The sequence below is a fragment of the Lonchura striata genome, chromosome 2, assembly GCF_050655825.1.
Source record: "Lonchura striata isolate lonStrDom1 chromosome 2, ASM5065582v1, whole genome shotgun sequence".
NCBI lineage: Eukaryota > Metazoa > Chordata > Aves > Passeriformes > Estrildidae > Lonchura > Lonchura striata.
The window spans coordinates 20,838,180-20,865,595 of record NC_140704.1 but is presented as its reverse complement, the minus strand read 5'-3'; the positions used below and the strand labels follow the sequence as shown (position 1 = coordinate 20,865,595).

Here is a 27,416-nt window from a genome sequence, read left to right as displayed (position 1 = left end):
TTTCCATACTCCAAAACAAGGAGATGAGTTTAGATACTCTACAGAGAGAAATGTCTCTCATTTATCTGCTTTACCCAGATTAAATAACGATTTGTCTAAAAATCATAGATAAACCTATAAGTGACTTTTCAGCTTTATTACATCCATTAATTGTCCATAAAGGCATTAGGAAGAGCAGTTTCTGCCTCTACACACAATACTCACAGCCACATAATCTGATAAGCAGCTCCAGTGCTCTTCAGTCTTCATGTCATTAAAGGTTAGGGTCACACGTCGGCCCACTTCCACTGTGATCCTCCATTCACACACTCGGTTATGTGGGTATAGGTTGGGATAGTTGGGTGAAGTAAATGTCCCAACAGGTGCAGTAAGATCCCCACCACATTCTGAAATATGCAAATATTGGTACCCGTTTCAGAGTAAAGCATTGCTTATAGAATTGTAGCAAAAAAAAAAAAAAAAAAACCAACAGTATTGTGAAAAAAGAGATCCTGAGAGGTTGATTTGATCCCCCTACCATGTTTTTCTAAACAGCCAAGTTCCTGCCAGTCTTTATCACTCAGTCATAAAAGCAGCTGAGTAGTAACTGACCATAGCAACTCCTTTTAGTCTAATTGTTAGTATTTATTCCTCTGAAGACCCATCCCAGGCTTCAGAAGCCTGGGTGACCCACAGGGTTTGATGCCATATGATACAAGCCACTCATTGTGGCAAGACTGAGACATTTCTGACTATGGTCTGTGGTGTAAGTTGCTTCCTGAGAGTATATTTCAACCTTACAAATCCAACCTTCAGTACTGGAATCAAAGCGCAGTCTGAATCCCCGGGCATTGACTGATCCATCAGTGACAAACTTGACATAAGCAAAACTGTCAGAGGTGTCCACAGCATCAGGGAGAGTATTACCACAGTACCTGCCCAACAAATTTCCTGCAAAAATCACACAGAGAAAGAGAAATGTATATCAATATGTTATTTATATTTATATTGAAGGGTCACTTTCCAATTTAACTGGACAGGCAGGAGTAAACTAGTGGAATTGAGTTATTTGCTGGCAAATAGAAGGGGTTTTTTGCCTTACTTTGCATCAGCAAGAAAGACAGACACAAGCAAATACTGCACATTGAAAAACCTCACTTTATACCCAAAGGGGCTTTCAGGATCCTCTAGTAATGTTTCCTAGTAGCACTGGGGAGGGGAAGAGAAACACTGAAATAATTCTCAGACCAGAAGCGTTGTATTCTCGGATCTCCACGAAGTCATTTGTGCACTCAGAAGAGTTTTGAATATCTAGGCCTTCTAGTCTGATGGTAAAATAGTGGCCCCTGGGACCCTGCAGAAACCATTCACACAGCAGGTTGTCTTGATAATGAAGGTCAGGATACCCCGTGCTTTCGATGATACCAGTTTGTCCTGTCACTGTCCCACCACAGGGAGCTGCAAAAGGAAGAATATTATTTGGTTGATAAAAGAATGTCAGAGAGATAATCATTCCCCTAAACAAGACTTACAGGTAAGGTACAATTGACTCATTCTTAAACTGTGGTAATAAGACAGGAATTGCCTTCCAATTAAAAATCTTCCATGATCTCAATCTAATTCAATCAGTCCTGGCTGCTGATTTATTTTTTTCATCCCCACACACACCCTGCCATTGCAAACATCCCTTCCCCTCTTTCATATCTCATAATTTGAATAAACTCACAGTTTTCAATTTAATCTCTATCTATGTCCATATTTACCAGAAAACCTTGCAAAGATGTAGCAGGTAAATTAAAAATAAATGAAATTTGCTAAGTGTGGATCTCAATTCTTTATGAAAGAAAAAAGCTGACTTCTGGTTTGGGTCAACAGGTGTGTTTCAGACTCCTTTTCCTTTTATCCCATCCATTCACTCCTTGTGATGCCTCAGTGAGTAATCACTGCACAGTGTGTAAAACAGCTATTAATTTTTAATTGTCTCTTTCTAAACACTCATTTCTCTGCAGTACCTGCAAACATAAGTTTGTAGTAGTAAGGCATACAGCAAACGTGCTTACAGGCACATGGTGTGATTCTTGGGGTGGTCATGTGTAGGTCCAGGAGCTGGACCTTGATTATCCTTTCCAAATCCAGATATTCTATGATTCTATGAAACAAGATTCCCAAGTGGAATTTATTGTTTTGTTTTTGGTTTTTTGTTTGTTTGTTTGTTTTTGGTTTTTTTTTTGTAGTGGATTCTGTGTCTTTTTCCAAGACAATCTTTCCATGGCAGGAACAGTTGTGCTTATACTGTCAGTTCCATGAATCATTAAGTGCTTTGTTTCAGGATGACTGGCATTCAGCTAAAATACTGTAAATCTATTACAATTAAATGTAAATTATGGCTTCATATACTAATAAATATATGTATATATGCAAGTTTCTTCAGTTTTCACATTCAGAAATATGATAGCACTCTATTTTGGATTTAGTGTTTCAGATCTAATGCAATGAACAAAATTATGCATAAAACAATATAGTTCACAACTTTGAGAAATTAACAGTCTTAAACTTTTCTATTTAAGTGATATAAAATAATGGCTGTTATTCTTTGAAGAATATTAACATTATCAAATCAAAAAAAGTATCATAATTCTGAATCTGATCAAGGACTATTTTTTCTTGAATTTAAATTTTTTTCTAATGCTTTCTAACCCTGTTTTTGCAGCATGAGAACAAGTAACTGAAGTATTTCCCAGATGACAAATAATGGTTTTCATAGCTCATTCCTTTTCCATTCCATTATTATGCTGCCCCTGTTTATCTAGCAGCTCTATTATAGATTGATTTACATTTACATTTACATAGAGAAGCTCCTAATTTGTTCTTCTACTGCCAATTCAGCTGATCTTCAGATTCCCCTTCAGAACCCTGCTCATGAAAGCGACACTAAGTTTGCAAGGCTGAAAACCAACCATGTTACATGATTTTATCCACAATGACCTTTTTTCTACTGCTCCTTTAACAAGGGGTTATCCAGTAGCTGTTTCTGCTACTGCTGGTTTATGAGCTCTTTCCTGTTAATATTTCCCTCATTTCAGCTCTTGTTATGTGCAGAACATGCTGATGCCTTAGCTCTAAAACTAAAAGAGTTATGCTCCTGTCGGCCCATCCCACAGGTCTGATCTAAGCCCTATTACAAAAGTCAAACACTTGAAACCAAAATCTTCTTTAAAAAAGTAGAAACTGATAAATGCAAACATTACCAATGGAGTATTTAGCATTGAATCCCACATGTGTGGCACTGTTGTCAGACCTGAACCTCAGGTACATGACAGCTCCTGAGGATCTCTGTGAGCCTGGCATCAATCCTCCACAGAGCTTGGCGATGAGGGGAGCACTGGAGTCAGCGCCGCTGCGCAGCTCTAGGTAACTGGAAGTGCAGCTGGAAAAGGAGATAATTTTCATTTCAGTGTATGGCAGTAGTGGTTCAAAACCATTCCAGTACGTGCACAAAGCCATGAGCTGTAGTGAATTAGATTGGTTTCCATGCAGTGTGACCCAGACAGAATCAACAAGATCATAATCCATTGCAGTTATGTAATAATTGAATCAAAAGAAGTGTTAGAAACATTGAGAAAGATTCATCTAAAACTCAGTCTATGATCAGATCAGATCTGACAGGAGCAAATTCTGGGTAGGGATATGAACAGCACTGGTGAAGTAGTTATGATAATCTTAAGTGCATTTTTTTGGCAGGATTCAGATTCGGCAGATATTTGCTATTAGTCTCACTGAGAAGTGTTGAATTAAGGGACAACAAGAAGAGAGATTAAGGGAATAAAAATTCAATTCTGGAGTCTAATTAGGCGGGCATACAACAACCCAAAATATCTCAACTATAAGCTTTGCCTTTGGAATGGTGCAGTGTCCTGGAAGGACACATTTGGGATTCTCTGTCCTTCACTAGTTTTCCTGGACATGGTTTCACAGGCTCACCTTTGCCTTACAGCCCCTATCAATGAAGCTACATCAGGTGGAAAGTAACCTTGTTTTGTGGTTCAGGCAGGGAGTGCAAAATGTGTAGACCCATTGCAAACCAGCTGTGAGGCAATGGAGGAGGGAGGCAAATGTCATGGTGGCAATCCATTGGCTATAAAAGCACTCAAGAATCCAAATTACTGACAAGCTGAATATGAAAGGACTATGGGGCATGGATTTTACAGAAAGCAGCTTTCTATCATGGATGTTTCCACTTTCTCTGTCATACTAATTTCTGTTATGCATTGCAACATCCTAGGAATGTAAACCTGACAGCTTCAGTGAGCTCTCAAAAATTTCTTAACCCCACTTGATTTTAAATGTAGAAGTGTTTGTTCTCTGAGAGGAATTAGAGAAAGTGAGAGAGAAAGAAAAAACAGAATGGAGTCTCTGAAGAAAAATAGGCAAAACAATGTGGATGTATACTTTGGTGAAGGTTCAATGTAAAACTGATCTTCAAATTGCAGCTCTACTGCATGTCCATTGGGAGCAGTTATGGTCCAGACACAGTCAGCATGCAGAGGGTAATTGCTTGGGTAGTTGGGGGAAGATGTATATCCACTGGGGTTGAAATCATTGATATAAATGTTCCCTCCACAGGCTGGGAAAGAAAAGATCACCAATAAAAACAACATGGAAAGGAAATGAGTGAGGCATCAAAAATATGACTTATCACTATATTTCTACACAGTTTCCTTTTGATGCCATATAGTCACATCAAAAAACAAGTGCATTTTATTGCTTGCTGGGGGAAAGCATTTTAATGCAGTAGAATCCTATACTCTTTTGCTCCTGCTTACCTAGTCATCCTCATTTCCAAATGTTCAGGGTCCTGAATTGAATTGCTACTGCTTCTTCCTTGGATTGCTTATAAAACAAGCAAAAAACATATTTCTTGCCTTGTTCCTATGCCAATTCCCAAGAGCTAGGAAGTCCACAAGTCAGACCCATCAATATTTCTGTGAATCATTCCCAACTTCTACTTTCCAAGAACTGAAATATCTGAGATAATAATGAATGTGTGAGGAATGCCAGTCAGAGCAAACATGAAGATTTTTTTCAGGTCCTTTACCTGACAAAAATATCTTTATTTTGACCAGAACCTTTCTGTCCCAAACCCCTGTTATATTCTAGCAATACTGGTTTAACCCAGGGCTTTACTCAAGTTCCCTGAATGGAAGTGGTAGAAATGCTATTGTACAGCTTCAACAATTCCCCTCATGAATTCTCTGAAGTAATGCTAATTCTTTGGGGCAGCAGGGAAAATAGGCAGAAATCAAGCACTTAAAGATTTGAGCTGATTGGCAGGTTGCTTTAGCTGTTCAGATATTCTGTTTAACAGGTCTCCAGGTGTGCCAAGTGGCGTCTGTTATGAACACAATGGGATAACTGCAAATGCCAAGTTTGTGATTTCCTCCTGGGACCTGGGTCTCTATTTTGTTCATTCTTTCAAAGATGTTAGCTTTGGCAATTAATGTTATTTTCTCAACTGGGAGTAAAACTTGTGAGAAATGTTGCCACCTTTCTAGACACACTACCCTGAAAAGTTCCTAACTTCATTTAGTACTTGCACTGGATACTAAATGTTGAAAATAAAGTTCTTGTTTCTAGGAGTTTTTTATTTTCCTATATGAATTTTTAACATCTCTTCCTAACTGTAGATGTTATTTCTCGACTAAAGGGCCTATTTTTTTTAAATTTTTTTTTAATTAAATCTATCTTTAATATTTTCAGGTTCTGTGACCTGAGCCCGATACTCTTTATAAAGGAAATCTGAGTGTCAGATCAGAAGTCATGCAGTACAGGACATTTTTGCAGACATCTAATTTTACCAGGGTTGGGACTTTGAACAAAAATATCCTTTAAGAGGACAAACTCCAAGTTATGCATAAGTTGCAGAATTTAAGTTTTTTACCTAGACTTACCTAGACTCCTAGCCTCATATTTCAGTTTGAATCCTTGACCCTCATTCCTACTGTCAGAAGTGAAGTGGACAAACAGCTGATTGTCTGTGGTGTACATGGTAGAGATGGGGCTGCTTCCACAAAAACGTCCATTCCCTCTTGCAGACACCAAAGGTGGGGCAGTGTTATCTAACCCATTCTTCAGCTAAAACATAAATTGCTAATGTTACTTAAGTTAAGAACCCTGGAATGCAAACTTTGTGCACACATCTTAATACTTCCAGCCACAGGGGAAATTAATAAACCAGTGATTAATTAATGCATATTAATAAAAAAGAGAGAGAGTGAGATGGAAATATAATCTTTGGTATTTCTCTTTTGGTGGTTGCACCCTGTGACATTTTGAGCTGCTCTACTGACACTGAAATCTGTAAGATTCAGTAGCTTTGATAACTTTGAGGATTTGGTGACCCAACCAATAACCTCACCTCTACGTAATCTCCAAGGATGCAGGACGTATCCTCGCTCTTAATCTGGAAAGGCTGTTCAAAATGAACAGCAATGATAAATCCAGTGGCTACCACTACATGCCAGGAACAATTTAGATTAGGAGAATAGTTTTGAGGGTAGTTGGGGGATGTTATCACACCCCTGCTTGTGTGCAAATAGCCTCCGCAACCTGAAAAAAAAAAAGATAGAAGTTGAAGCAATGAAAAAAAAACCCAAAAGTGTCAAATATTCACCTATTTGTTTTGAGAAAAAACCTGTCTCCTAAAAGATGTGATGAGTTAAAATAAATTTTGGAATGAGTGTATGAAGAGCTGAGGGGCATGTAGCAATGCACATGATGAATGATCTCCCAAATCGCGAGCTTAGAGACTTCAAGATGATACACCAAAATTCCTGACTGTGAGACTGTCCTCAGACTTAGCAGATGAATAAGCAGGCAGAAATGTCAAGGACCTCTCATAGCATGAGTTTATCATTACCCTGTCTGAAGACATTGCTTCTAGCCATGGACCAAAACATTGCCATCTACTCCAGCTGCCAGTCAGAAAAATATCCCCAGCTGTCACTGTTGCCCTAACACTTTCTTGGTGCCTCAGCTCATTCAGGAATCTGTCATCATTCCTGAGTTCATGTGGGAGGACTGTTGCTGGAAATTGCTGACACTCCTGCTAGAATTTATACAGATTCCTGCACTTGTCTCTTTCTGCTTTGAGTCATTCATTTCTTTCTCTTAGTTGAGCATTCTTTCACCCTTCAGCTGAGCTGTTATAAACTTAGGCATATGCTTTTCTTCCTTCTGAGAAGTGACTGGTCGGGTTGAATCATGCTTTCTTGCATTATATTGCTGGGAAAATAGAAAATTTTACCCTTGTAGAGTCAGAAATTTATTAACACATATCCATGAGAGGTGAATAATTAGATGTGTGTGTAATTAATTCAATTGTAGACAGCTCTTAACAAATGCCAGTCTCTTACCCCATTGCTAGCAGCAAGGCAGACATTTATCTGGGGGAGAAGAGAAATGAGTCTTACTTTTGTGATAAGAGGCATTAAACCCAGCTCCAGTGACACTTGCATCTGACATGAAGTGGATCAACATTGCATCTCCAGTTGATCTTATTGGTCCAGGAGGTTCTCGTCCACACAGAGTAGCCAGTACTGGGGAAAGAATATTGTCTCCTGGGATGAAAAGAACACATTAATGTTTAAACTGAATCAGTCCACATCTGCCTGCCTGTCACTGTGGCTCATACTTTCAGGAATCTTCTTTTCAAGGCCTTTAACCCCTTACAAATTTAGAAATATTTTTATAGATCACCAAATATTTTGCTAGACTTTGCTAATTTTATTTTAACTAGCAGAAAGTCTCAGAATAGAAGAAGAATACTGTTTTAGGGCATGTTCCCATTGCTATCTAGATTGCTTAAGCACAGTGGAGATAAGAATTTGAGGTATTTGGACCTTGGGTCTCTACTGCACCCTGTCAGGGTAGGGCAAGATTGGCTTCTCACCATCTCTGATAATAAGTTTGTCATAGTTGCATGAGCTGTGAGATTCTATGTCTAGTGCCAGGATATTGAATTCCACAGTGGATCCAGGAGCTCTGATAAGCCACATACAGTCCTCAAGATTTCTGTAATTCATTGGCCAGCTTGGGGAGAAGAGGAATGAAGGTGTTTCTTCAGTTGTTACAGACCCTCCACATGCGCCTGTCATGGACAAGATGACAAAAAAAGAAAGCATCCTCTTTTTAAACTGAATACACCCCTCATGTAATATAAGATGATACTCCTATAACAAACCACAATGAGGGCACAGTGATGATATATGTAGTCACAGTAATGCACAAATTCTTCAACTTCAGTTTGGATTGGAAGTATAAGACTTGAAAATTCTCATCTGTAAGCATGTTCCTGTGCCAGCTGCTGCAACAATGTTGTGACCTATTTTATCTTGAGGAATAGCTAACAAAATACCTAAGAGCATCTACCACAGTTTAACATAAGCTATTGTGCTTGTTTCATATCACAATGGCCAATGATTTAGAAGGGTTTTTCAAGAGGGATAATTTTCCATGAAAGCATAACAAATGTTTAGATTTAATTAAATACCTGTGTAAAGAAAAATGATCCTCTAGCAACATGCTTATTTTTAGAACACTGTAAATTAGTATATCTAAGAGACTCTATAAATTGTTTTTAAAAGATAGTAAAATGCTTCATTAAAATATCACTGAAATCTTTCCCTCATTAATAACTTGGGCTTTCTCTAGTGGGGAAGTTTGCTTGGAATTCTTTAAGTAAAGCTGAGTGTATCACTGGCTGTATCACTTGTAACTGTGGAACTCACTGAAAACCCACCTCTAGCAATGGTATGCGTAACAGCAGATGCGTCCACTGCATACCACTCCAAAAGAAAGCCCTTTCCAGTCACAGATGAATCTGACTGGAACTGGATTGTCATTGAACTGCCAGAGGATGCAAAAGAAGCAGGGTCTGCACCACAGTACGTTGCAACAAGACGAGAATGAACTGTGGGCCCGTCATACACCTGCAGAGAGAAGAACAGTGCTGTTCCTCACAGACCCAGATTTTCATCTGCCCCATACTCAGCAAATTTCCAAGGAGAAAATTAGCCTCTTTAAATGAGTGAGAGATTTCTCAACAAATCCAAGTTAGAGAGAAAACCTCTCTTATAAAAAAGGAACAAACTTTCCCTTTCAATTATATGCAGTTAAAAATGAAGCTTTCACAGAAGGACCTGAATGGAAGTTGTCAAATTCACCTCATTCCCTATCACAGGGCTGCTCTTTAGGAACATACAATATCCCTCTTTAAAAAAAGTCCAAAGGTACAATTTTTATCCTTGATGGGGAAAAAAAAAAAAACATGATATGCAGGGGAAAGAAAAGGAATTACTTTTCTTTTTTTCCCTTATCTTTTTTCCATCCACTGAGGAACATATGTATCTTGAGTTCTATCAGATAAATAAGCAGATTTTTTTTTTATTGTATATATTTATAACCAAAAATCTTGGCTGGTTACAAGATGCTTCTACTTTGCCACCTTTCAAGCTTATTTCTTTCTTCTCATCTACCACCCAGTAAAAATATCCAGTAGAGAAAGCTAGAAATTATTAAATAACCATTAATATTACATTAATGATCTGATCCTTGAGTCAAGTTAAAGGTCAAGCTGATTTACACTCACTAAATGTCTAGCTGGTTTAAGAAACTTATTTTGCTTTCAGAGGGACAAAGGCTGAGTTAAGAGAAAAAATTCTGTTTATATATTATATGAGATGAAAGAAAAATATTTATTTCCTTTTTGAACTAATATTACATTTGAATATCAGTATACGAATGAACCAAAAATATCGAACTTGTGTTAACTTTGTAATAGATAAAAAAAAGGACAATTGATGAATTAGCTGCTTTAAAAAAAAAAAAAGAAAGCAAGAAATATTTACCTTATTAAAGTGGTTGTGTTAGCTGAGTTCAGAATGAAGTTGTATTCTCTATTGCTCATTTTGCTTAGCACCATGAGTGGTGTATTGAAGAAGCCCCTGCTTATTGCTGGGGGTTGGATTACATAACCTGTAAAAGGCCCCTTCCAACTCCAAACTATTCCACTATTCTGTTTTTTAACCTAGCTAGACTGTATTACAGGGTGGTACAGAGAAACAATCAAACTGCAAGAAAGATGCACCTTTCTACTGCCAGCAGCCAAATTACTGATGCAAAGAGTAAAGAAGGTGCAAGTAAAGAATTGCTGCTTGTAGGATTTAAAAGTAACGTTCTTTTTAGAAGCATTGAGATGTTATTATCCCTGTTGTCCTTAACTGAACCAGCATGGAGAAAATTTCAGTCTGGTATCTGACCTGAAATTCTAGGATAGTAATATTTAGGATTGTACCATTGTGGACTTATTTTCAGTAAATTTCAAACTTACAGATTGGAAATATCTGTTAGGGAGACAAAGAGTATGTAACTCTTCCTATAAATAATAATAACTGAAAGGACAACACAGCAAAAAGAGAAAGCCACACCACACCCTCAGAAATGCTTCCCATTTATCATGTAAGTTTCTCTATTCATCCATTTTACTAAAGTTGATGGAAATAAAATAACTTCTCAGAATGAAATCACCTTTAGATTGTCATACTGGCACCTGTGATGATTTTCGAGATCCATCTGCAGGATACGGCCATGGATAACTTGGGAAGCATTAACACTTATCCGCCACTGGTAATTGGAATTGTGAGGATAACTTCTGGGCCACTGTGGTGAAGCTATTTGCCCTCTGTCTCCCACAATGTCATTTCCATACACTGAAAAACAAGAAAGATACAATTAATGCTTCTAATTCACGTAGAGTAAAACGCTGGGGGGTCCATGTGACTTATTTTACTTCGGACTAGACAGTACTGCAAGGCTGCAAGACATGGCTCAGACAGTTCTAAGACGCACATCCAGCAGTGTTCCCTTTTCTGAAGGAAATTACCAATTTGAGCCTTATGGGTCTACATGTAGGGGAAGAAGGAAGACATCATACCTAAACTTCTCCCTGACTCTGACTACTTTATGTTCATTTCTACTCGAAAGCATTGAAGAATTTTTTTTTAATGCCTATGCACATTCTGGTGAAAAATGGTTCTGATTTCATTGAAGTCTGAACTACAGATAATTCATTTTGGAAAGGACTTAAATCTCAAAAGAAGGAAAATTATTAGAATTTAACTTGCATAATCAAAATAGCTGTGGATGTTTAGCTTCAGCAGTCTGTTCATGCAGTAAGTCAGACTGATGTTGGCAGTGGTACCTTGAAATTTTGGATCTATAAATTGGCATCATTTCCTTTTTTCTAATTGCACTCCCTGGCTGATGGCATCTAGATCCAAACCACAAGATGGACAGTGGAAAGCTGGGACAGAAATACTTTTTTCTTAATTTTCCAATTGCCTAATAAATCTGATATACTTCTGGCATGCTTAAGAGCACTCCTTTACATTCAGTAGATATTTTACAAAATATTTTTTAAGTGAATTTACAGACTTTTTGACATCAGCAAATATTTTCAAATAGACATTAGGGGGTCAATAATTTCAGAAGTATTATGAAAGAACAATAGTTTTCAATCAAATGACATCTACTTACAGTGAGAGAAGGTGGCCCTGAAACCAACATCTGTGCCTGAACTGTCCGAGACAAATTTGACCCACAGGATATGTCCGACAGTTGATGTATAATTTGAAGGGAAGGAGCTCCCACAGAATCGTCCTGTCAGCGTGCCTGTATCACTCCCTTCACGAATCTCCAGGTAATCTTTGGTGCAGCCACTACTCTCCTCCAGCTGAAATGCTCTGTTTCAATAGCAGTGGAAGAGGATTAGCACACATAGGGCTGGCACATACTGCAGAGTGTGGCCTGCCAGGCCATTAACCCCACTGTAGTTGGTATCCTTCTGTGAGTTAAAGGAAAGGGCAGCAACAAAACCCTCGGCCAAGGCCACCAATACAGGGCACTCACTTTCCATCCCCTTATTTTAAAACAGAGCTTCAGTGTGAAGAGTTACACATTTTGAGTCCTCAAACCTGTTTAAAATTTCTTGGTTCTCCAAAACAACCATAAAACTCAGAAACCCCTGGGATATAATTCAGATTTTTAATGTAAATCCAATGAGTGTCAGGTGCAGAGAATATTTTAGCCCCTTCATATGCCTATTATTTCAGCACACTCTGTGGTGAGGAAACAATTGCTGATTTAATTGTAGTTAACACCTCAGAGGTCAGAAATCCCTTAGCAGTTTCTCCAGAATTGCAAAATATTACTGTTTCTCTGGCCTCTCTGACTTTTACATATCTGGGTGTGCAACATAAAAAAAAGGATTGTTATCAAGTCTTCTAAACTACTTTTCACCCTAGAAAAGGAATAAGTGATCAAATTATAAATTCTTAATATTGCACCAAGATGAATGATAAATACATTTTAAAAATCATCAGTTATTCTAAGTGAATTGCTTTTATACAAACCAACATGGTTTTCAGAAACAGGGTAAGAATATATAGCAAAGATTCCAGAGTGCCTCTAATAACCAATGCCTTAAATATTCATGCTTTCTGATACTCTGGTAACAACTTCTCTCTTTCAGATTTGACTATAGCTATATGTGTTCAGCATACCATGCTGTGAAATGGTTCAAACCACTCATCTGGATATATTTCAGAACAATTTAAATCTAGCCCTTGCATTGCAAGATAGACATTTCAGTTCAGACTGAGCTGAAGAAAATTAATGCCTCATGCCAACAAAACTTTATAACCCCGAATACTAAATGAAATTTTAAAAAATAGTACTTTCTAACACAATTACTACTTGCTTTCCAGTATTTTAGCTTGCCTTCCAGCTATGTGTAACTGAAGAAAAAGAATTAACATCTACTCAGTGTCACTTTATATAAGTGAATATATGTTCAACGGAAAGATTGTGCTTCACACTAGAATTCTGGGTTGTTTCTGAAAAGTTACTGCTTATTTTTTAACATTTTCAAAATGTTTACAGGCTTTTGAAAAACATTTTGGAAAATGTTTTCAGGCTGTAGTGATTTTTCTCTGCTTCAGTGAGTAGTGGAGGAATCAGAGTGTCCTTTTTATTGCATTAGTGAATCAGCACATGCCTAACAAGTTGTGCCTTATAAAGTCAGTGTGTTACCAGAAAAATTTTCCTTTTATTTTGATTAATTGAAAATGCAGGTTTCAGAGCTAGTTTTCTTTTCTTGCTCATTCTTGGTAAGCTTTGCTAAAGGTCAGTGCCCTCTTTCTTGGCAGCAGCCACTGTTTGATGCCCGGAAACGGGGAGGCTCAGAAATCTACCTCATGGGTAAAGAACCTTTTCAACCCTGGTAAAGGACTCCATATTATTCTCCACATGACTTTCCTGTCAGAAGTGTTCAAAGGAAAGTTAGTTTACTGAAGGAAATTTTTTTTTTTCACATATTCTTCTGATTTCTGTTGTAGCTCCTCTGCTTTAACTGTTGGAGAAATTTTGAAGCATCTAACATCAATTTTAGAATCTCAGAATAGAATCATAGAATGTTTCGAGTTGGAAGGGATCTTAAAGATCAAGTAGTTTCAAATCCCCTGCCATGGACAGGGACACCTTCTACTAGATCAGATTGCCCAAGTCCCCATCCAATCTGGCCTTGAACACTGCCAGGTTTGGAGCATCCACAACATCTCTGAGCAACCTGTTGCAGTGCTTCATCACTCTCACAGTAAAGAATTTCTTTTTGACCTCTCAAACCTGTCCATTTTCAGTTTGAACCTATTGCCCCTTGTCCTGTTGCTACAGTTTGTGATGAAGAGTCCCTCTCCATCTTCCCTGTATGCCCCCTTCAGATACTGGAAAGTTGCTAAGAGGTCTCTACAATGTGTGGGATATCTAGGCCCTTTATATTAATCAGCTACATAACATTAAAATGAATGTTTACATTGTAGGAATTTCCTTTGTAAAGAAAAGGCAGAGTGCTGCTAAATTTCCTTTTCTTGTTTATAAGTGAGTAAGAACTGGCTTCTTCACCATCTCATGCTGCTCCACCTATTTATATAATGCTGAATATGCCTTAATAGAAGCAATGACTAAGACAGGGAAACACTGATTGCAAGCTGCCACTAACCCCTGCTGTGTTCTCTTTCCAAGTTACTCTAAAAATATGTTTCAGCTTTATCGTTGGGTAATTACATTTCCTAAGAAACACAGAGCATCCTTCCTTCAGGTCTGTTAAAGGCTGAATAATAACCCCTGGCAATGCATTTACATGAAGGACAGCTGGAGCCTGTTGCCAGGGGAGCTGAGGATTGTCCAGACACACTCGCTGTTGAGCGGATACGGCTCGGGATAGCCAGGGCTGTTGAAAGCTCCTCTGTCCATGTGGAAAGTACCCCCGCAGGCTGCAACAAGACAGAGACAACAGAGGCTTGGAAAGGATGGCAAAACCAAAAAACTAAAAAAAAAGCTTGACAGAGACAGAGCACTTGCTAATCAAGAAAGCATTTCTCCTTGTCTCTTTGTTTTTTAGCTTGTTGATGTACTTGCTGAGACCTTGGCTAAATAGAGGAAGGCAAAACGGGAGGTTCAAAAATCGAATGACAGAGAGAAAAAGAGGTAAAGATCTGTTCTGTTCTTTTTCTTAAAAGTCAGTGGCAAAAGGAAGTAGCACCTGTTGTATGGACTTACATGATGACGATGCAGCATAGGTGGCATGGAAACCCCTGGCAGTAACATCACTGTTGGAGATGAAATTCACCACCAAGGCATTACCAAAAGAAGTGATAGGATGTGGCATAGTAGTGCCACAGTAACGGCCTGAAAGAGAGCAGAACACAGAGGGGAAAAAAACAAGTGTTCAGCATCTAATTACTACTGCTAATTTAATATTTGGAGTTCATGCCTGACAACAAGCAGAAGTAATGTTTGTTGCTTAGAATTGCAGTTGTCAATCCAATCTACATAAAAAAGAAATACTCCATGACATTTTCCCAAAACTCAACTCTTGTAGCAATTTTTTTTTAGCAGAGAAAGGACCTCCTGCAACCCAGACACCCTCGACCCTGGCTATTCTATCATTGAGTTCCCTCAAAAAAAAGGAAAAAAATGATATGACTGCCTAATTGGAAAAAAACCACAAAAAAACCTGTTAAATATATCAGTGCTTTCTATTTCACTTAACTGATTTTTGATGAAACAAACAAACAAAAAAAACCAACTGAAAAATAACAGACCATTTCTCTTGTAATGGATTGTAACAGAGGATTAGGAATATGAGTCATGATCTGTCAAAAGGGCATCTGTCAGTAAAAAGAAAGATAGGAGCTAGTATCATAGAATAATTGAATACTCTGGGTTGGAAGTAACCTTTAAAGGTCATCCAGTCCAACCACCCTGCAATGAGCAGGGGCATCTTGAACTAGATCTGGTAGCTCAGAACTTCATCCAGCCTGATCTTGAATGTTTCCAGGGCATCTACCAGTTCTCCAGACAACTTCTTGCAGTATTTCACCACCCTCCTAGTAAAAAAATGTTTTCTTTATATCTAGTTGAAATCTATTTTCTTTTAGCTTAAAACCATGACAATCTCAATATGCCTTTCTAAAATGTTTTTCCCCATCTTTCTTACGTGTCCCCTTTAAGTACTAAAAAGTCCTTCTGGCAAGTGAAAGACAAGGATAGGAGATAAAAAATTAATTCTGGTCCTAGTTACAAACCATTTAAACTGACTGCAGCCCCACTCCCAACAAAGGAGCCTCAACAAAAGTTGAGTAAGGAAGAACATAATAAGAAAGGGATATTCTGAATTTTCCAGAAAGGAATTAGAGGTATCCCTAAGGATACAAGGAGAGTTGGGACCACCCTGTGGCCAGGGCTCTGAATTTTGCCACTTCAGGCTGCTCCCAGCACTTGAAGGGGATGGTACTCTCCAGAGAAGTCAGAAGAAAGCTATCTAAAATTCAGGAAAGAGCAGAAGAGTTAGGCTTTCCATGGCTTGACAAAGCCATTTTCCACTCCCAGAGTTTGCAGCTGCCTTACCAGTGTTTAGCATGGACTGTGCTTATTTGTTATTTTATGCTTTTGTGCAGTTAACTGGAAATTCGGTTTAAATTGAATTGCTTGGTTCCCTACATTGTTCAGCTGAGGAGGAAGGAAAAGGCAGCTGGAGTCAACACCAAACTGCAGCTTTTTAGGAGTATTGTCAGAGCCCGGGAGGACTCTGCCATTCACACTGAAAACTTATTATCTATTCTCAATTTCCTCTGGCCAGAGAGGCCAAGGAGATTTTGTTATAAAAGAAACTCCATGGAGCAGGAGACCATGAACAGAAAACCTTCTCCTGCTTACCTTGGGTGTAGTTCTATATATATCAAATACACAAGGGAAAGGTACAATACCTTGAAGAGGAGCCTCATAGTTATTTCCATCCAAAATCTCCACAAAATCAGTTGTACAGTTTCGTCCATTTTTTTCAATATCAAAGTCAGTGAATGAAAGTGTGACATGGTTGACTGGCAAGAGCAAAGAGTAAAAATTGAGGAAGAAGTTAGTAATTTCACAGAGAAATATTTACATGTAAACAAATGTTCTTTTTTTCCCCCTGAAGTCAATTAGTTCCCATAAAGCATATCTGAAGTAGTTTTTTTCATTATATAGTGAATGAATTTGATGTAAATGCATTAACCTTTAGTGCAAAGGTCCTGGTAAATCTCTTCAGTACCTTTCAGTACTTTCTAATTCAATCAACATTAGAAGGACAGGATTTAGCATATACACATGGATATAAGTTTCCTTGTTTCTGGACAGCATCATTATATACTGAAAAAAAATAGCAAATAAAAGATGGAAAATCTACAGACTTTCAGAAACAAAACTTATTTCTACACACCCATGACCTGCTGTCCCTTTGCAATCTATACCATAGATCTGGACAAATGTGCCCTGCTCCAGGCTTAGAAAGAGCCACTTCTTTCAACATATTGCAACAGTCCACATTCATCAATTGGACTGGTCAAAGGATCGTTAACTACCCTCAGCTATACTTGTACAGAATTGGATTTTCCACACTCTTGGACTGCAGGCTATATTATGAAAAAGAGGATTTATGATTCAGGGTATTTTTGACTCTCCTACTACTCTTACTTGTCTGATATAAACAAAGGTGAAGCCACAGCTGGCAGAAGAGAAGCTGTCCTTGACACCAATCTGGGACAGCAGTTATTACTGGCCTTAGGGTTCCATGCAGTTTGAGTGGGTCAGAAAGAGTCTCATGATTTAGATGATAACTAAGTTTTCTCCCACACTGACCAAACTGAATTTGACACAAATATTTTGCTTCTCCCTGGGCCCCACTTAATTGGCTTGAATAAGCTGAAATGACAGCCATGGAGCCGAGGCTGCATTCAGCAGGGTGCTGCTGACTGGCATTCAGTTGCAGACACATGTTCCCCACGCCTTTGTGTCCCGCCTGGTCAATCAATTACAGCTATCAATGCAGGTCCTCAGGATACACAGCAAAAAGGAAAAACACAGTGGGTGGTCAGAGCAGGAGACTTGTTGGCCTTCCCAGTAAAAGCAGAGCAGGAACTCTGCTGTGTCTTGCCATTGGCTAAATCTATCAGACATGTATGCAATGCAATGTATGTATCCTGTTTATTTATGTAATTCTATAAATAAATAACATTATATACAGTGTAAAGAAACCACATGCAGCTGTAACATGAGGCATGTGATGGTCCTGATGGTAAGTGTTGGAAGTCACTGCTTCTCACGTAGCATTTTTATGGTCTCTCAATGCTCATGTAATTGAGGAGACAGCAGTCATGTATGAGTTTTCAATATGAATCCAGGGAAAGTTTGTCTTTAAAAATAAATGTTACATAGGTGATGAACAGCTCAGATGATGTCTTTTTCATGAACATCCTATTTGTGTAAGTAACTATGTTCAAACAAGAATTGCTTATCTCCTGATTTATGTTTTGGTATTTTCTCGGCAAATTGATATTTGTTTTATAAACCAGCAAAATAAATTTATAAATATGATTGAAACATTCTAGGATTTTATCAACAATATCAAAATATAATATGTACAACTGAAGTTGTACATATTATATTTAGAATAGTTGCTATTTAAAATGAGGATATCAGCACATTATTATAGGATTTAACACATACAAATTATTTTTAGGAATCTTATATAATGTAAAGCTAATAGAGGGTATTAAAGGTGGTAGCAGTATCTGATGGAAAATATTCGGTGTTTTATGATCAATCATTAATCTGTGTAAAATTATGAATAGCTGAGAGCATATCTATGCACATAACAACAGCTTATTTATATATTTTTGTTTGTATTTGAAATTGAAATTTCGGTGTACCTTTTCTCATTATTCAATCTAATTTTTTTAATGTTAACAGCATAGATTTTATGTAACACAACTCCAGCTTGAAAACTCCAGACCAAAATAAGGTCAGCTAAATACAAGTGCTTTAATATATGTAAAACCTTAGATTTTCTCACAAATGCGTCCAATTTCACATAGCATTCAACACCTCATTTATAATTTTAACACTTAAGTCACTGTAAATTGGCTAAGATGACAAAGTTGTAAATTGTTTTCCTCACTATGCATGAATCTTTTACAGTGAAATCTGACTTGTGACAGACTGGGAGAGCCACACTCACAGCTACCAGGATGCAGAACTTCCTAAAGAAATAAAGGAGGAATTTTGCATTGTTATTACAGAAAAGAAGATGAGGATGTTAGTCATCCTAACTAACTATAAAAGATGTTTTTACTTACATGGTTCCTGAGCCTGAATAATCCAGCTGCAGTTCTGATTGTTTGGGTATTTGGCAGGATACAGAGGAGAGGAAATTGCTGCCCCAACTGAATCTGACTCTATGAAACTTCCACATGCTTTAGAACAAAACACAAAGATTGATACATATATAAATATTTATATATACAAATCACCTTGCTTAGATACTGTAGTGAAAATGAATGCATAAAGTGTAATAAGGTACATCAGCATGAAATGAGGATAAAATTTGCAATAGTATTTAATCAGAAGAAGAAACTTAGGGATTAGTTCCCAGCACTGGCTGCACTTTCTTGACCTGGATCCACATGCCATGCTGCACCTGGCTGAGCATCTGCAAGAAGCCAGAGTGATTTTAGACCTGATAGTTTTCACCTCTTCATAGCCCAGAAGAGATACCTTGGAGCCAAAATAACTTGGTTTAAGGGTAGTGCAATACACCCATTTCTCTGGTAATTTGTTTATGCTTGCAGCTAGGAAATAAAAATCATAAGTAATTGTTCACAACTTTCCAGCACCCAAGGGTGGCCCCACATTGTATTGGCAGGATCCTCTTGCAAGCTGTGTCAGCAAAACTGCAATTGTGTGAGGTGTTGCACACACACTGGAGCTTGACTGACTGCAGAGCTTTGGCTGACAGTGCTGAGTGCTGCCATGCTCATCTGTAAGCTCACTGGCTGCTCATAAAGTGCCCAGGTCAGAGTTTAACACACACTTGCTTTCAGCTGCAGGGTGAGGAGATGAGTACTGAAGATTGAGGCTCATTTATTGAGCTGTGCTGCCTAAAATACCAAACAAAAGATGGGGCTTAGTTAACTGAGTTTTCTCTGGAAGAGGGAAGCTGGGTTGCTAAAATCCTAGGCAGGGAGCACTCACTCACCAGACATAGTTTGTGCAGTACTGAATCCAGTATATGTGTTTTGAGAAAGCTGAACAGTTTAGGTTCTCACAGCTATTACCCAGAAATGCCTAATTAGGCATCTAACTAGTACCTCAGTAACTGGGATTTCTGAGTTTTTTGTTGATATAAAATCCTCCTTTTCTTTATAATTTTTACAATATTTTCAAGAAATAAACATTTCTGGGAAAAGCAATAATTAACAGTGAAAAGAATCCTGAGAGGAAAATGAGAGAAATTGATTTTCTCTGCAAAAGTTAAATGCCTGCATCTTGGGGAAAAACTGTTTCCCAAATTATTGAGAAAAAGTAAAAAGCAAATCACCAAATATCAAATAGTACGTAACTTCATGAAAAAAATTCTGCCACTTGGTGTCATTTTTCATTAAAAAGAAAGCCATGTAAAATACCAATTAGTCTGCCACAAATTGGATAGTAGATGTTTGGCAGGGTATGCAGGCCTGAATCCATGGACTTCATCAACAGCACCACACAGAATTCTTTTATAGCTTTTCAGATTCACACGCATGGATGGACATATAAAATGTTATTTTGTCACTAGGTCTGTGGACACTGCCAGTTGCACTTTTTTCTCAGGACAGTTATGGACAGCTAGCCCTCTAGGGAGGAAGAATAAGAGGTAGCTGATGTGTGCTAGATGCCCTGCTATAAAAAGTATGATTTCTTTTTTCCTAATTGAAGAATCTAAGTTGATCCTCAGACTTTAAAGTCTTTTATCTATAATTTGGAAAAATTTGCTCCTGATAAAGATACACACTGGTGTGCTGCATGGGTAGAAATAACACTTGCCATGATTAGCTGTGCTAAAAGACTATGTCAGATACAAAGTGGTGATGAGATAAATATGCATTAATGTAAATGATGAATTACCCTCAGTGAAGTGAGCACTGAAGCCCCTGTGCTGGATGGTGTTATCGGAGTGCAGTCGGATGTACATCAGGTTCCTGGAGGATGTGATAGGAGGAGGATGCTGTGTTCCACAGAGTTTTTCAAGAAGTGGTGCTTCATTGTTAGGACCATCAAATACCTGTTAAGAAAAGGTCAAATGAAGTATTTGATTTCAATGGGAGTATTGAGAAGACTTTTATTTCATTCCCTCTCTTACGTTTCATACATTTTGGTCATTATGTAGTCCTGCTATGGACAGTGCAAACAAACTGTACATTGCCTATCTTAACTGGAATTTCCAAAAAAATGCATATATTTCAGGTTGAAGCTACTGTGACCCTTGTAACTAAATGCAAATGAAATGCCCCAAGTAAACATCTTCTTTCATGTGTATTGGGTATTGAAACAACACTCATTTAACAATCCAGATGTCCCCATATATTTACTGTTTTCTGTTAATCGCTAGCATGAGCTCCTGCGTAGCTTTCATTCAGTTAAACCTTACATCTTGTCTCAGTAAAGATTTCCAGACTGGTCCTAACATGCAACTGGTGCAGCAGTAAGAGCTATGACTCTGGATAAAAGGTCACTAGGATTATGGTTTTTAGATCCAGCATCAAGGATCAGAGTCCTATATCTATGTCTTAGAAAAGCTTTAGAGTGCTGTGAATTACACATATATATGTGAAGTGCTATTTAAGCAGAGGATAAAGAAAAGTAAAAAAAAAAAAAAAGAAAATAAAAAAGAGGAAGAAAGTATATAGGTTTACAAAACTTCACTTTTAATTTTACCACAAAAGGTTTCCTTCTCCTTTTTTTTTCCCCAACAGCTGATAATTTTGTTTCCTTCCTGTTTCACAATCAGGAAGAGAATGACAGAGAAGTTATAAGCAATGAGTTCATAATTTAAGCAACATCAAAATTTTGACAAGAGAAAGTAGAGAGAGAAAAATGGCCAGTCTCAGTCTCCCATTAATCCTTCCTAGCACTCCAGCAGAAGTGATTTGTTGCTGCTGTGTTTGGAGCCATGGGACAGCCTCAGAAGTGCCTGTCTTCAGCAGTAAGGAGTGCTGGAGCTCCCAGCACAGTTGTGTGACCACAGAGGAGGAGCCTTCTGGCTGCAACAGCAGTTGAATTCAGTTCCTGTTTCAGCATTAACATCCTGCCCTGCACATCATTTAATATAATGAAGAAAAATATGGATTAAAATCTGTATGGGAGCACTCAAAAATGAAGCCAGGAGGCCAAAAGCTATATGAAAGCTATACCAATGTCATTAAATTAGAAGACATGTACTTTTTATTGACAATATCTTCCTTTACTTCAAAATGCCTCACATTCCAGCAAGTCTGTGCAAGGCAGCACCAATGAATTAGAAAATTTTAACTAGACTGCATAACACAATGCAATGTTTCTGCCTCCAGTATTCAAAGGCTTTTGAACACACTAGTGAAAAAAAAAACCAAAAAACAGCAGCTGAGAGAAAGATGACCTGTCTCAAATAAACCTCAGAGCTATGGAACAAGGGACAAAACTCCTACTTAATCCCCTGACATACCCTACATAGTCAAGCTGTACTCATGAATTAAGCATTTGCCTGTGGTTCTGTGAACACTAGCTAGCTGTGTGGGATCTTGTGATGGAGCATTAAGTCTGCAACGCCTGTTAAAATGAGTACCTGGTAAAGACACCCAAAAATATCCATCCATTCAACCTTTTCTTCTCTCTTGGCAGCCTGCCACAATCACCCTCTAATACACAGTGTGCAGTGTTTATTCTTCCTCTGCACATACATTCTGTATATAAATCAGGCAGCCTGGAGTTAAAACCACAAACCATGGAATATGGGGGGAAAAATAACCCTTAGGAATTAAAGAAGTGTCTTTCCCTAGACAGTAGTGAGAGGATTTTATCTGAGAAGAAGCATTGCATTGACAGGGCATAGAGAGAGTGCCTGACTACTCCTGGTAAAATGCTGGCTTTGATCTGCGTGACTCTGCCCAGCTAAGGATATGACCAGAAGGATTTCAGGCTTGCAGTTAGATCAGAAACCACAATATTCACACACTAGCTCAGGAAAGAGTTGAATCTCTTCAGTTTCTTAAAGTTATTTTAAAAAACATTTGAAAAATGCATTTTTGTGGCTGCAGGGCTAAGTAAAACCAATGCATCTGCTTACTTAAAAACCAAGTTTTCAGTTGCACTGTGCATAGCAGCAATTCCCTTTCCACAGTGAACATAACTGAGTGACTCATTGCCTTCTTCAAATGTGTCCTGAATTTTGCACAAACACATAACAAAAAGATGTTCATTTTTGTCTTCTGAGCCAAAAAAACTCCACATATTTCTAACTGTTTTCTCTTGAAAGATCCTCTTTGCCAGTACCTGGAATTAATTAAGTTATACCTCCTCTCTATCTCCCAGAAGCTTACATTTCTACATTCCTGTGTTTTACTTATTACACTGCAACAGGGACAAAAAAAAACATTTACTTAATCAAACTCAGTGGATAGAATAAGCTATTTCTCGCTCTCCTTTTCAAGACCTTGTGCTACAAGCACTGCCTTCTGAGTCATGTTCTCCTCCAGTCTCCAAATACTTGAAACTTGCTGACCTGAGCTCCTGGCATAGCATCAGATATATTATTGGCTAAACATACTCCAAAAATACAGCAATTGGTGCATTCACAATTTCTTTCTGTCAATTTGCCTTCAAATAAACAAATTTTTTTGTGAGTCACACACTCCTGACAGCAGTACACAGGGGTGGGTACACAGAGAGGAATTAAAAATTTACTCAAGTATGGTGACAATGACAACAAAAAACTCTTCTCAAAGATCTTATGCTCTCTACATAATATAACTGAGTTAGACTTGAGATTAGAGAAAAGCTATACACCCTCATTTAACAGATGAAGAGATGGTCATCCTTTCAGAGAACAAATAAGAAAACTGAGGTGCAGAAGCAGAGGACTCAACTAAATTTAGAAAGCTAAATGAATTAAATATGTGCCCTCTGCACTCTCTCCATTGGCTCTAGAGGGAGCTCAGGGCAGTTATCCCATGATTTACCATCACAGGCTCAGAATACATTTGGTTGAACCTAGATCTGTGATGAGACTCACATCTGAAATCACTGAGCAGAACAGAAAAATGCACCAGGCTTTATGGAGTTGCAGCATAGTCAAGAAGCAGCAGTCACAAGTATTTTCCCTCCTCCCACTTTGCTCACATAACACACGTGCAATGGAGAACCTTAGAGGAAAAAAATACATTTTCATGTGTTCCCAATAGAAAGGAATTTATGGTAGAAATATTTGAAAATAAAAAAATCTTGAGTCATAATGCAGGGGAAAATTAGTGGATCTAGAGTGGGGAGGATGAAGGAAAAGACCATTGGTACACTCGAGGGTGGAGGGAAGCCCCAAGAGAACTCACAGAGCAAATAAAATCCCTATAGATAAGTGAAAATTCAAGAAACAGAAAAGGGTGGATCCCCTGTGCTATTCATATATGGTAGTTGTTCCTATATTAGGGAGAGAAAAACAACCCACCTGCTTCCTTAGCTGCCTGTATTTTCCATTTACACAGCTTTTGGAATGCAATTCCTAAACCATTCACAGTCAGACATCTACTTATATTTTCCAGCCACTCTCTGTCCCCTCACTCTGCTCTCCTATGTGTGAGGCATACAGCAAGTCTTGAAACAAGGTGAACACAAATTGCATCTAGGTGTTGCTAACAAGTGATTCTCATATTACTGGCATACCAGGAGTGAAAGAAACCTCATTTACTCCTTTCTTGCCCGGCTGGTTTCCCTACATGAGCACTGAAAAACTCTACCTCATACTCCAAGGCCTCAGATCCCTTTATTATCTCTTGGCTTCAAACCAGCATTTCCCCTCATCAATTTTCAGACCACACTCTACTGTGTGGGCAGTGACTGATGTCTGCATCAAATTTGATTCTCCACTTGTGTTTGCACAACTGGGGCTAATGGGCAACTCCCTTCTTCAGCACTCCCAAAAAACCAAAGAGCAGAAGCAAACACCAGATACTCCTAGAGCTTTGTAGGACAAGGGGTGTCACTGCACATGGTCTGCAGACTGTTCACACAAAGAGCTCAAGCACAGCCATCTCCTCTGGCCACTGAGGGAATGACTCATTTCAATGATTCAAAACTCAGCTTTTTATCCAGCCTGTAAATGTAATGGGAGAACTGTGCTTGTAGTTGCAACGAGCTCACAGAACTGAGCACTCCACAAAGTGTTAAGATATGTGCAAACATCCATTGGCATCAGGTCTAGAAGAGAAACTGGAATATCAGGCCTTTTCAGACTTTAACCCTTAATTTTTTAATGGTTTGTTTGCATTAATACAAATATAGCCATCTCAGCCTGTGTTTCTGTCAGGCAGTTTGACTTTCTATTCCTGCGTCATAGCAAGAATAGATTTGAAAGTTCCTTTTCACAGGTCCTCTGATATAGCTAATAATTTAAATAAAAAGACATAACCATATTTCCTTATGCTTCATAACCAGGAGGATAAAAAAAGGAACAGTTATTGTACAAAGACACTTTGTGGGCAAATGAAATCTTCAGTTCTGCTGAGCAAAATGGGGACACATTTCCTTTTTTTCTAGTTCAGTACAAAAAAGCTTTACGAGGCAATGTTGTTAAAACTGATGCTGTTTTCAAAAGAGTTTCAGCTCCTGCCAAATTGAGTTCTTTGTGAATGACAGTTTATCAAGGAGAGGAAAGCTGGATTTTGGGCTACAGTCACTGTGCTTTATCTGACTAGTACTGATCACACATGCCTTTGTACTGAGTGAAGTGTGATCTGACATTGAGGGCCAGGATTTCATGTCCCTGCTCCCAAAAGGCCAAGAGGAGACTTGGAGAGTTTTTCGTTGTTGTGCACTGATTGAGCAGGAATTTGAGTTTCTCTGACATCAACAAAAGTTCACAAATCAGCAGCAATGTGAAGCTTTAAAGAGAGCAGTGGGTCTAATGAAGCAATTAAATAGACAGCTGCAGAGCACCTGAATAAACAGTGCATACATAAAGAAAATTAGCCAGCAACAATTCCCTCTGGGTGCAGGCTCCCTCTCTCCTGAGTTTGTAGCAGAGTGTGGACAATCCGCTGTATATGTCAGCAGTTCATCCTGTGGCTTGGAGCAAGCTGTGGTAAACTGCATTATAAATGGGAAAGGGTGTCATCATAACAGTTATCTATTTATGAGGTTATTTTGCAAGCATTTCACCAGATTAATTAAAGAAACCTTTTAAATTTCTTTTGTTACTTACCTCAACACTGTCATAGTTACATGAATGGTGATTTTCAATGTCAAAATCTGTGAAATTCAATAGGACTCTGTGGCTTTGGTCAACTTGGATAACCCAGGAACAATCTGTGTTGTTATGATAAGGTTGAGGATAATTTGGAGAATGGATTTCCCCACTGGTAGCTTGGAAAATACCACCACAGCCTGAAAAAAACACAATCAGTTTTAATCACAAGCTCTTTTCTTTTATACTTAGTGAGAATACAGCTCTATTTTAAAATTATGAACACCTCCTTCTTTATATTTCCTACATTAAGCTTTTGTAAGATGAGTGCTACAACAGTTGAAGTGTGCAACAAAAATCAATGGAAATTCCTTTTAGGAAAGTATAACATTATCATTATAATTGAATATGTGACAACACTGCTGGGAGTAATGTAGCCCCAAGCTGGTGGTAGATGTAAATGCTGAAGCACTAGTGCTGGTGTTCCTCAATCCTCAATACTGTAAAAGCAATACAAAATACTGTTCATATGAATGCCAGAGCCTGGCACACTGAGAAAGCAATAACTAGGCCTAGCTGAGCATAGGGTGAGAAAATTATTCTACGGAGAGAGCTGGGAGCTCCTCATTGCTCATGAGCAGTGCAGCAACAGTAAACCTCACATTTTTACTTCTCTACCCATGAAGTCGAGGGCTTCCTGAGGACTCCACCCTCAGGTACTTCTGGTCAGAACAGATCTGGTGCTCATGAATATCTAAATAGCCTGGAATAATGAATTCTGTGTGGGAAGTACCAGGGATTTCAACAGGACTAACACAAGCAGACTTTTACATCTTAAAAAGATATGGAGAAGGGAAAAAGAAAGACAAGGATAAAAAACCTATACTGTTTTTACATTCTGGTGAGTGGGTATTTCAGAGGCTAGAGGGGTTTGGAGTACAGCAGGCAAGACATTGTAAAGGGATAAGAAAGCTTCAGGGGGCCTAAGTAGAAAAAATAAGCCACCAGATCTCAAAAGGGATTAATTCAAAGGACTATTGTAGACTTCTTTTTAAAGAAAAAAATCTTGTGCCTTTCTCATAAAACTTGTGAGAGAGGAGAAGTATAAACCTTGACAAGCTAATGAATCAGTGTGCTTAATCAAGCAAAACCGCAAGAATTAAAATTTGCCTCTCATCATTTTTCATTGCAATTATTTTCCAATAATTGGCCTTTTTATAAGAACTCACATGTAGAGATGTGGTTGAGTCTTTTAAGCATATCTCTTGTTTTAGTGATTACTAGAAAGGCTGTGAAAAAATAATCACATTGGGGGATGCATTAACCTTATAGAGATCAAGTATTTACTAATCACTACAAATATTTTTGGGGTCCAGTGTACTGAATTTTTCAAGCTAGTGTTCTCAGCTGTTTTTCAGTTTACCATTTAAAAACAAAAGCACCATTCAGTGAATAAAGGACTCTGTATGGGTGAGTGAGAAGAAGTGTTAGCATGAAAAATCCTTTGCTCATTGCAGGAATGTCTTCATTAATTATGTAG

The 27,416-nt window shown here is 38.2% G+C and overlaps 1 protein-coding gene across 2 annotated transcripts in view; it reads right to left on the bottom strand.

Annotated features, from left to right (window-relative positions):
* CUBN (cubilin) overlaps positions 1 to 27,416 on the bottom strand; it is a 148,571-nt gene that overhangs the window by 49,320 nt on the left and 71,835 nt on the right. For both annotated transcript variants that reach the window (XM_085565970.1, XM_085565962.1), the window contains 18 exons: positions 25,895 to 26,076; positions 20,572 to 20,728; positions 18,765 to 18,881; positions 16,359 to 16,472; positions 14,650 to 14,778; positions 14,231 to 14,363; positions 11,572 to 11,777; positions 10,564 to 10,745; positions 8,777 to 8,966; positions 7,928 to 8,125; positions 7,449 to 7,595; positions 6,395 to 6,585; positions 5,928 to 6,111; positions 4,429 to 4,603; positions 3,228 to 3,406; positions 1,228 to 1,437; positions 790 to 930; positions 205 to 386 (listed from right to left, as the gene is read on the bottom strand). In XM_085565970.1, coding sequence (XP_085422096.1) covers positions 205 to 386; positions 790 to 930; positions 1,228 to 1,437; positions 3,228 to 3,406; positions 4,429 to 4,603; positions 5,928 to 6,111; positions 6,395 to 6,585; positions 7,449 to 7,595; positions 7,928 to 8,125; positions 8,777 to 8,966; positions 10,564 to 10,745; positions 11,572 to 11,777; positions 14,231 to 14,363; positions 14,650 to 14,778; positions 16,359 to 16,472; positions 18,765 to 18,881; positions 20,572 to 20,728; positions 25,895 to 26,076 — 3,017 coding nt within the window. The remainder of the gene's footprint in view (positions 1 to 204; positions 387 to 789; positions 931 to 1,227; positions 1,438 to 3,227; positions 3,407 to 4,428; positions 4,604 to 5,927; positions 6,112 to 6,394; positions 6,586 to 7,448; positions 7,596 to 7,927; positions 8,126 to 8,776; positions 8,967 to 10,563; positions 10,746 to 11,571; positions 11,778 to 14,230; positions 14,364 to 14,649; positions 14,779 to 16,358; positions 16,473 to 18,764; positions 18,882 to 20,571; positions 20,729 to 25,894; positions 26,077 to 27,416) is intronic.